Here is a 10691-nt window from a genome sequence, read left to right on the forward strand (position 1 = left end):
ATCGGACAGATCTTTACTTATTTAAATGCAGCTAAATACTGATTGGTCTTTATTATAGAGTGAGAGATTTGAAATGAATTATGAAACCACTGAATTAATTTTTTTTTTTAAATTTAAGCAGAGAGTCTATATTAAAAAATGTATGGCATGTATGTATGTATGTATATATATATATATATATATATACATATAAACTGAGAATTTTTTTTTCTTTACTTGATGCATTGCATATTAATTGAAAAAATTACGTATATAAATGGATATGTTTGGAAGGCTATAAGCTACACATTTTTTTTTAAAATAAACAAATTTATTTGTATATATTAGATATATTTCAATGCTATACATCTTTATCAAGAATGTATAGCATTGAAATATATCTGATATATACAAATTTGTTTATATAAAAAATACGTTGTTTTTAGCCTTCCAAACATATGCATTTATATACATAATTTTTTCAATATATATATATATATATATATATATATATATTAATAACTATGATTTTACAATAATACAGGATGACCCCAAAAAAACAAAAGCTAAATGGAGGCCATCTAGAACATATGTTGTAGGACGGAGAAAAAAGGCCAAAGACCCTAGTGTTTTGATGTGATGTTTTGAATATAATAAACTAGATATCACCAAAGTTTCATTTCATTCGGACAAAACACTAAGAAACATGGCCTAATTATAGTTGGGGCCCGTTTTTTTTGGATTACCCTGTATAATTTAATGCCATGATTGTTTGCCACATTTTACAGTCATGGTTTTCTTGATTAGCCAATGAATCTTATATAAATTAAGGCACTGCAGTAGCCCCCACTATCATATGCCTTTTGGTAATTAAGCCAAGCCTTACTTAGGCTCCTCTGCCGCTTTCTACAAGCTCAAGCAGCAACTTGGTGTCTAAACACTTTCTTCTGCATCCTGCTTGTTCTTTCTCCAAGTATGCACTGGAGAGAGATGTTCATAGATACTGTCCGAAACCAGCCCAATGAAGAGCTTGTAGGTCATAGTGAGACAACAGATTGGTTTGTATTTACTCGGGTTTTGTGTTTCACTTGTTTTCGGCATGAAGACTGTATCATCTTAAAAAAAACATGTAAGTGTGGCTGAATTGGAAAAGTCTTACGAGCTGCACAGCGATGTTCACTCTACACAGGTCTGAACGCTTCTTTCTTAGAACTGCCTGCCTATGGAACACTGTTCTGCTGGCTTGTTACTTAATCGACCATAATATTGTTGCCCTCAAGTCCAATGTAAACAAGTTCAGAAAAAAGTCTGATGTGTCTCACGATGCTGTTCACTCTACACAGGTCTGAATGTTTCTGCCCACTCCCCCTAGCAACATGCAACCGGCCGCACCTCAAAATCAAGTATGAGACGTGATCATTTGAGAACTGTGTGAGACCGTGGGCATTAAAAGATCACAGTCGCCATCTTGGATCTTTTCGTTTTTCCTTCTCAGCCCATAGGACAGATAGACACGAGAACGTTTTTGCGGTAAGCCTTCTCTATTTTCCCCACAGTGGCCTCTACACCCTTCAATAGTCTGGTACATCTACAATGACTATGAAGTGCTGGCAGTTGCTTGAGCCAGAAATTGAGTTGGTTGTTTATGCCAGACTTTTTGTATTTCTGAAATGCATTCAACTTTTGTTTAATCATTTCAGCTGTTATACTTGGCTCTGACATTTCTTGTTTTCACTGCTTTTAGCAACACTTAAGATTCATCTTGATCGTGTGAACCTTCATTCTTAAACAGAAGCCTCCAGTAATCCTTTTGCTCTTCCCTTTTCAGGTGGTTTTTCTACTGTGATTGTAATCCTTATCAAATTTCAGTAGAAGAATCGTGAATTCTTAAAATTGTTTATTTTATGGTTTTGCCATGTTCTTGCTTTCTTTCTTTTTTTTTTTAATCCTTTTGTGAAATGCTGGGGTCCTGCTCCCGAGTTCCTTTGTTAATGAGATATTAATGAGGGTATTATACATTCACAATGCTACTTAATATCTGCTTTTGGAGGGTGCATATATTTGCTAGTTTTGTAAATCGAGAGAAAATATTTGAAAGTGAAAATCTGGGAATATTATACCAAATGCTTTTTTTTAATTCTTTTTTTTTTTTTTTTTTTAACCAAGTGGACTGATTGATATATGACGGCTTATACATCATCACAACTATTTTGAAAATTCTAATTTTCTGAACTGAAATATTAATCAAAGGGAGATAATTCTGCTTTCTTAACACTGGAGATTAAAAAAATATTGTATGATGATTTTTTTTTTTTTTTAATAAAACAAAAAGTTAATTTCTGCGAATATATATATTCAAAGGTTCTGTCCAACTGTTAACGGATAGACATAACAAATGTTCAAATGCCATGTAAAACAATTTACTTTAAGATTTTGCTCGGTTCTTTGTATTTTTATAAAACGGAGTTATGTCCCTTGGATTTGGCTAATCTTATTTCTATGAGCTGAATTAAAAACTGACTTTAAAACGTAAAAGGAAGAAGTATATTTAAGTAGGTAGCGAGATGATGGATGGTTTACATGTCAATTCAATATCTGTATTGTTTGTTAAGGGTTTGGTCTTCGTAAGAAATGAAAAATTTATGAAATCCTAAACTCTACATTATTTTTCAAATTTGGGTTAGAATTATGAAAAGAATTTCAAAAGACTAGGAGCAACGTGTAGTATATGTTGAATGGCTTTTTTTCCTAATTTGTTAATGTAATTTTTTTATATCTCTGCAAATGTGTATTTTAAACTGTAGTATCTGTTCTGATAATACTCTTTTTTTCTATCCTCCGTCACTAAAGAAATCCTTCTAGATTGAGGCAAATTTTATTTTTTGTCTCAATCCAGAGTACTCCTCTTTCCTTTTGTATTAAATACTGATTATGTATCTGTCCTCGTGGAGAGGAAAATAGTGACATGTTCATAATATTTAATGTAATATTTTCTTGCTATTGAAATCAATATGTATACAAGAAAATTCAAAATCATTAAAATTCAGGGTTAAATTTTTCAATGAATTGTTTAAGATCATTCAAAGTTTTCTTTGATATTTTTTATTAGTGTTAGAACAATTAATCGTAATCGGAAAAATTGGAACTTTTTGCGGTATCGGAATCGGTAAAATGTGTACCTATATTCCGATGCCAAAAGCGGTGCTTTTATTTATCTTTTTTTTATTTAATTTTGTTTGAAATAAAATCTTCTGTTAGTAGTAATAATAAAATAATAAATATTTATTAATTTTAATCTACCAGTAAAGCTAAAAGCTATAAATCACCCCCACAAGAGTGTTTTATGTTTCAATAAAATATCTGCACATGTTTTTACTATAATCCTGACAAAATAACTACTTTATAGTTAAATATTTAGAGATTTATAAGGAATCGGAATCAGTAATTGTATCAGAATCGGAGGAAAAATTGGAATCGTCCCATCTCTAATATATATATATATATATATATAAAATATAAAGCTGAACGTCTGTGTGTGTGTCTGATCACGAATAGGCTCCTATATGGTTGACTATTATAGAAAACTGATCACATATAATGATAGAAGATGTATCGAGACACAGGAATAGATATATTTGATCTGGTATAATGATGATTCATTAAAATTGTGGGTCTGCATACGTGCCTGGTCCACAAAGTATGGAAATAAAAAATTTAAAAATTAAAAAAAAAACGTTTACAAGTGTTTTTGATATGGATGTACATAATAATACTTTGCTAAGTATGTTTTAACTTAAATAGGGATGGTATAATAAAATTGTGGGGTCTGCATTCGCGCCTGGCCTCCATAGAATGGAAATAGGCACAAACTTTAATAAAGACTTTTCATATCTTTCTGCGTAAGTATACTTTGATAATTATGTTTCAGTTTGAAGAAATAGGGTATAATAAAATTATGGGGTGTTCGTTTTCGCCTGACCTCCATAGAATGGAAATATGTCACAAAGTTTAACAATGTTTTTTTAATATAGATCCAAAGAATATTGTGATAAGTGTTTCAGTGTGAACAGGTATGGTATTATAAATTATGGGGTTTGTTTATTTTATTTTTACTTTCATCATATTTTACTTTGGTTTTGATACCTCCAAATTCGAAACTATCTCTTTACAACCCTTCCTTTTTATAACCTATCATACTTTAATAAATCAGTCCATTTTCTGTTGGCTGTTTTTGAATTCAGTCAACGACGGGTACTGTTGCTAGTATATATATATATATATATATATATATATATATATATATATATATATATATACTAGCAAGAACACCTAATGTTGCCCGGAATTGAATGATGATTAACGAATGGTTCACATTCCTATATTTTATTGTCATTGAAAATTGGTGAAATCGTCCATTTTTCAATAATGATTGATTGCCTGCTCTAGTTGGTGATCCATTGCGGTGCACCAGAAGAAAGCTTCACATTCCTCATGCAATGATTTAGTTCACAAAACATTGCAGTTTACATTGCACTGTAGTGAACGTACTGTTGATTTTATAAAATTATTTTTATATATAATAATATATAATGGCTTGAATTAAAGTTTAAGATGCAAAAATAAAGTATCATGCTTCAATTGTGATCTAAACATATACATTCATTTTGAACGCACCCCTGTCATATCAAAGAACCTGCTGTTGATTTTATATGCCTGACCTTACTGCTTGCGCAGTGATAATGGCTTGAATATAAGTTTCAAATGAAAAAATCAAGTATGATGGTGCGATTGTGCTTTAAACATAAACATTCATTTCGAACACACACCTGTCATATCAAATAATCTACTGTTAATTTTATATGTTGGACCTTTCAGTTTGTGTGGCAATAAAACTTCTCAAATGCACTTGCAATGTTAGGCTGTGTAAAGTGTAATATTTGATTAAAATCGCCTGTTCCTGTTTTCATCGAATTTTTTTTGATTATTGATACTTGTCAAAGACATTCCAATACAACACCTATCTAAGAACACTGCCAGGCACATAAAGTACCTTCGTGGGAAATTTCTGTCCGGCCGTTTTAGAGTCTATAGGGAACAAACGCGCACACACACACACACACACACACACACGCACGCACACACACACGCACGCACACACACACGCACGCACACACACGCACGCACGCACGCACGCGCACGCACGCACGCACGCACGCACGCACACACACACACACACAGTTTCTTTTTATATAATAGTAGAGATATGAAAGAAAATTAGAAAAGATGAATATTATCAAATAAATCCTTCTTTGAAGGGATGCCTATTTTCTAAAGTTTCAATTTTTATTTCCGAAATGTTTTATTTTTAACACTTACTGGATTATTCATTTGCTTTGATGAGATAGGTGTAAATTTTCGAAACTCCATGAAATAAGGAATTAACTGTATTTTGTTTGTTTTGATGCAATAAATACTGTAAACTCTTCTACATCATCAGCTAATTTTCATTTATTGCTAGTGAAGATTTGGTATCTGCTTGAATAGGAATAGGAATACTATTCTATGAATTGCACCATTATACAATATTTAAACGTTTAATTTACTATTTCAGACGAATGATCTTTCAATGCTCAATTAAGGGAAGGGAGTGTAGTATCTGTTCTATTACCATAAGACAATCTTTGTAGGTATTAACTCCATTTTTGGTGGGGAAAAGGTTAGTGTAACATCTCTTCTGGGGACATAATACCCTTCTCCCAGGCATAACCTTTTTAGGGAGGTTATAGGGTAGTACCTGATCTGTTATCCTTAGACTATCTTCCCAAGAGCGCATATCAAGGGAAGACAATGCAATTTATAATTATGTTTTGCTGATAATATCAATGCCCCTCCCCTTCCCCCAAATCTTAGGAAGAAAAAAGAGAGGAAAAGTTGTAACGAAAAGATAAAATAACTAAATCAGCAGAAAAAAGGTTATAAGAATTGAACTTCGTAGAAAAACAACGGAAAAGAAATTGTTCTCCAAGGCACACAAAGGAAAGCTGAAATAGGACTGTTAATCAAGGTGTGGCAGGTGACTGGGACAATGGATCTGACGTACAGATCGACATATATTAGAGCTAGGAGTGGCAGTGAATTTTACCACAGTTTATGACAATTTAAAAAGTCTTGGGATAAATGATCGGGCATACATGACGATATATTTAGAGTTGATTTACGGACAGTTTTAAGAGTGTAACACAGCTGTTACATCGCAAACGGATAAACAAATAAAACAAGAATAGAAATAAATAAAAATGTGGGTCAGCATTTTTTCTTTTTTAACAAAACGTTTTTTATTACGTCATAATTGTTTTTTATTACGTCATAATTGGTTTTTATGACGTCATAATTGTTTTTATTGCGTCATAATTGTTTTTTATTATGTCATAAATGTTTTTTTTTATTAAGGCATAATTGATTTTTTTATTACATCATAATTGTTTTTTATTATGTCATGATTGTTTTTTTTATATGTCATAATTTGTTTTATTATGTGATAATTGTTATTTTTATTGCATCATAATTGTTTTTTAGTATAACAATTGTTTTTAGTACTTCATAATTGTCTTTTTATTACGTCATAATTGTCTTTTTATTACGTCATACTTGTTTTTTATCACGGCATAATTGTTTTTGTTATTACGTCATAAGTGTTTTTTTTAGGCATAAGTGTTTTTATTACGTCATCGTTGTTTTTATTATGTCATAATTGTTTCTTGTTGCGTAGTAATTGTTTTTTATTATGTTATAATTGTTTTGTATTACATCATGATTGTTTTTTATTGCCTCTTAATTGTTTTTTATTACGTGATAATTGTTTTTTATTGCGGCATAATTATTTTAGTACGTCATAATTATTTTTCATATCGTAATTGTTTTTCTTATGTCATACTTGTTTTTTTACGTCATATTTGTTTTTTATAACAAGTCGTAATTGTTTTTTATTACGTCATAATTAAAAAAAAAATGTTTTGGTAGGTAAGTATGAGGATGGAACCCGAACCGTTGAGGCAAAGTTATAAATTAAAGTGCGAAAAAAAAAAAAAAGTGCGACGTTAACAATTGCCCCACCGCAAGATGCTAACGGATACACGTTTGAATTTATTTAATTACTTGGATTTGGCAGGTGCCTGTTTTAATGAGTTAATGAGGTCAAGTTTGACTGCGGGCGGGAACGCTTCCCAAGATGTTATAGGAAAAAGACTAACCCACATGCGGCGAGCGACAAATGTTGAATATTTATCTTCCCGAAATCGAACAAATTAAATAGACAGGCGAGCTTCGTTGTTAACTGTGAGATATTACGATTCATATGTGATATAAAAAGTTTTAAAAAGTTGTGAAGCGACCGACCGCTTCTCTGAAAATAGCCTTTTGTAGACATACAGAAAAAACGAACACACATACAAACATACATACATTTTCGCTTTTATATATATATAGATGGTATCACACGTACAGATCCGTCCAAAGTTTAACAGATTTACATCAAGTATTCATTTTGTTTTTCTTTTCTTGTAGCACAATCGTGAAGGTGATCATTCAAAAACTGAAATTATTTTTTAACTTGTTAAAACCTTTTTGCTTTTTTGTTTTTCACTAATTTCAGCTAAAACAGTTGGCGAATGTGCTGTGCTACAGTTTCCCAGCCGGTATATCTACTATTTGATAACAAAGCGAGTCTACAGCCACAAGCCGACTTATGTCGATCTCGAAGCGAGCTTGATTCACATGAGAGAGCATTGCCAGGCAAATGGTGTGAAGGAATTGTCGATACCTCAAATCGGTTGCGGACTTGACCGATTGGTTTGGAGTCGGGTGTCTGCAATGATTCAAGAAATCTTTGCAAACGTTGATATTTCTATCACTGTTTATATCTTTCGTAAACAAATGCCACAAGTGGGTGGGAGAGGCAGAAGAAACTGGCATGCAAAGGCAAAAAATTAATGTCACACACATATCTATATGTAATGTACATACATTATGTATATATATATGTACTTACATCTATAAATATAAAAGCGAAAATGTATGTATGTGTGTGTGTTCGCTTTTTCTGTATGTCTACAAAAGGCTTTCTTCAGAGAAGCGGTCGGTCGCTTCATAACTTTTTAAAACTTTTTATATCGGATATAAATCGTAATATCTCACAGTTAACAACGAAGCTCGCCTGTCTATTTAATTTGCTCGATTTTGGGAAGATAAATATTCAACATTTGTCACTCGCCGCATGTGGGTTAGTCTTTTTCCTATAACATCTTGGGGGTGGGGAAAAGTGTTCAGCAGTAAATGAATACTATCCCGCAGTCAAACTTGACCTCATTAACTCATTAAAACGGGCACCTGCCAAATCCAAGTAATTAAATAAATTCAAATGTGTTTCCGTTAGCATCTCGCGGTGGGGCAGTCGTTAATGTCGCACGTTTTTTTTTTTTCACACTTTAATTTACAACTTTGCCTTAACGGTTCAGGTTCGATCCTCATACTTTCTTTTTTTTTTTTTAACCCCCCACCCCCACCCCTGGAGTTTCCACACACACCTCCAAACACCCGGGCAACGCCGGGTACCCCTCGCTAGTTTTATTTATAATGTACATTATATATCTGTGTTTATAATGCAGATACATTATATATGTGTGTATATAATATAGTTACATTCTCAACAAAATGTTGAATCAAAGCCGAGTTACTTGCGATGACAAGTATTGCATAATAAAGCTTAAGAGTCACTATAAAAAAACAAATTTTAAATTTCCTCACCAAATATTTAATGAATTCTTTTGAAATAGTGATAACAATAATCTTCATAGTCTTCTGGTTCATTCGAGATATTATTTTATATAATTTGATCTAATATTGATCTTTTAAAAAAAAAATCTTTTTACAAAATTGGTTCATAAGAGTTTTCCGTGAACGTAAAAGCTAGTGACACTAAAGTCTTTTTTGTAATTTTTAATTAATTTGCATTTAATGTGCTGCCCTATTTTTGTAATATTATTTTCAATTTTTACGATACCTTTTTCTGAAATTGTTAGGTGAAAGTACAGATTAGTTACAAAACATCCTCCCCATGTTACATGTTTCTAAATAATGTTATTATTTTTAATAAATTATAGAAAATAAAACCATCTCATTTTATTTTTTTTTTTACATGCTTTGCTAACAGATTTTATTTAACTTATTGGTGATTTTACAACCGAGTTTTTAATTAATTTATACTGAATTTGCATTTAACGAGCCACCCTTATTTTTTTTTAATAGTATTTTCAAGTACCGTTTCTAAAAGGATTTTTCTTTTTAAAAAAAATTATGATAAATATAAAAACAACTAGAAGCAAAATTATAGAAAAAAAATTGGTGAGGGAAGTTTTTTTTTTTTTTTTTTTTTTAGTAAATAAATAATAAAAAAAAGTTTTAGAAAATCAATTTATTCCCAAAAAGACCTCTGCTTCGATCCTTATTGACTAAAGCCCGGAAGCTGAGTGTGCTAATTAACATTCCCGTAACATTGCGATCAGTCTTTATCAGTTAATTCCTTCAACTGCTGGGCATACTCGAGTAACTTTGGGAAAATATTGAGCCAAATTCTGCAGATGTTTAACCATTGTCAAATTTGGTGATTTAAAAACTACTTAAATTTAACTTGTTTCTTAAATCCTGAAACCTGAAAAATCTTACAACTTTTCAAATTACTTTGTTTTAGAATTGTAATTGGTAACTTTTTACTTACCATATATTTAAGTCATTTTCAAAATAAAAGAAAAAGAAAAAAACGAATTTTGGTTTTTACTAAAAGTTTAAAAATCACTTTTAATGAGATGTTAAACGGGTAGGGATTATTTTTGGTTTTCATGTGTATAAAATCTTAAGAAACGAAAAATTTTTGACATGCAAGATTTGGGTGCATTAATTAGTAATTTGAATTTTAATCATCAAATTAAATCCTAACGTTGGAGGTCTGTACATAAAAATGTAGCCAATCAGAATACATCTTTCATGTACTTACTTATAATGAACCAATCACAATGATTGTAGTATGTGTTAAAATCATGACGGTGGCGTCCAGTGTTAATTTTACTTTTGCACTTTTCTAGATCAGGACTTAATCTATGTAATAAATAAATAGGAAATTACCAAGTGTTCAGAGAGAGTTGAATATGTTAAAATGTACGAAAATCCATCGTCTGCTAGAAAGATGGTGGGATCCTTCTACCGCTCCAGAAGATATCTCACGACTGATGCAATTCTCTATTTATATAAAAGCCAAGTACGTCCAAGGATGAAATATTGTTGCCATATCTCGGCAGGAGCTGCTAAAAACAGCCTATCCTGCCTTGACAGAGTACAAAATAGACTTTGTGGCTTAGTGGGGGATGCCCTTTTCTCTACCCTGCAATCTCTCTCCCACAGAAGACACGTTGCGAGCCTATCCTTGTTTCATCATTATTTCCATAGCAGGTGCTCGTCTGAACTCCAATCTCTGGTCCCCCCTCGCCAGTCTTTCACGAAAAACACCCGTCTAGCTGAATCCACTGTGAAAAATTTCCCCCACTCTTTATCTGTGCCTAAATCAAAACATGGATTCCATGAACAAAGCTTCTTTCTTAGAACTGCACGCCTGTGGAACTCTGTTCCGTCTGCCTGCTTCCCACCTGACCACAACTTGGATG

General features: G+C 32.0%; 1 protein-coding gene across 4 annotated transcripts in view; it reads left to right on the forward strand.

The window, feature by feature from the left end:
- LOC145249433 (ADP-ribose glycohydrolase OARD1-like) overlaps positions 1-9186 on the forward strand; it is a 146572-nt gene extending 137386 nt beyond the window's left edge. For 3 of the 4 annotated variants that reach the window (XM_080110993.1, XM_080110990.1, XM_080110992.1), the window contains exon 4: positions 7631-8102. In XM_080110993.1, coding sequence (XP_079967119.1) covers positions 7631-7968 — 338 coding nt within the window. In that variant the 3' untranslated portion in view covers positions 7969-8102. Of the gene's footprint in view, positions 1-7630 lie in introns of all 4 variants that reach the window. The other variant, XM_080110991.1, reaches the window with a different exon arrangement.
- The last annotated feature ends 1505 nt before the right edge of the window (positions 9187-10691 follow it).

This window comes from Euprymna scolopes, chromosome 28 (assembly GCF_053919585.1).
Source record: "Euprymna scolopes isolate OS-2025 chromosome 28, ASM5391958v1, whole genome shotgun sequence".
Classification (NCBI taxonomy): Eukaryota; Metazoa; Mollusca; class Cephalopoda; order Sepiida; family Sepiolidae; genus Euprymna; species Euprymna scolopes.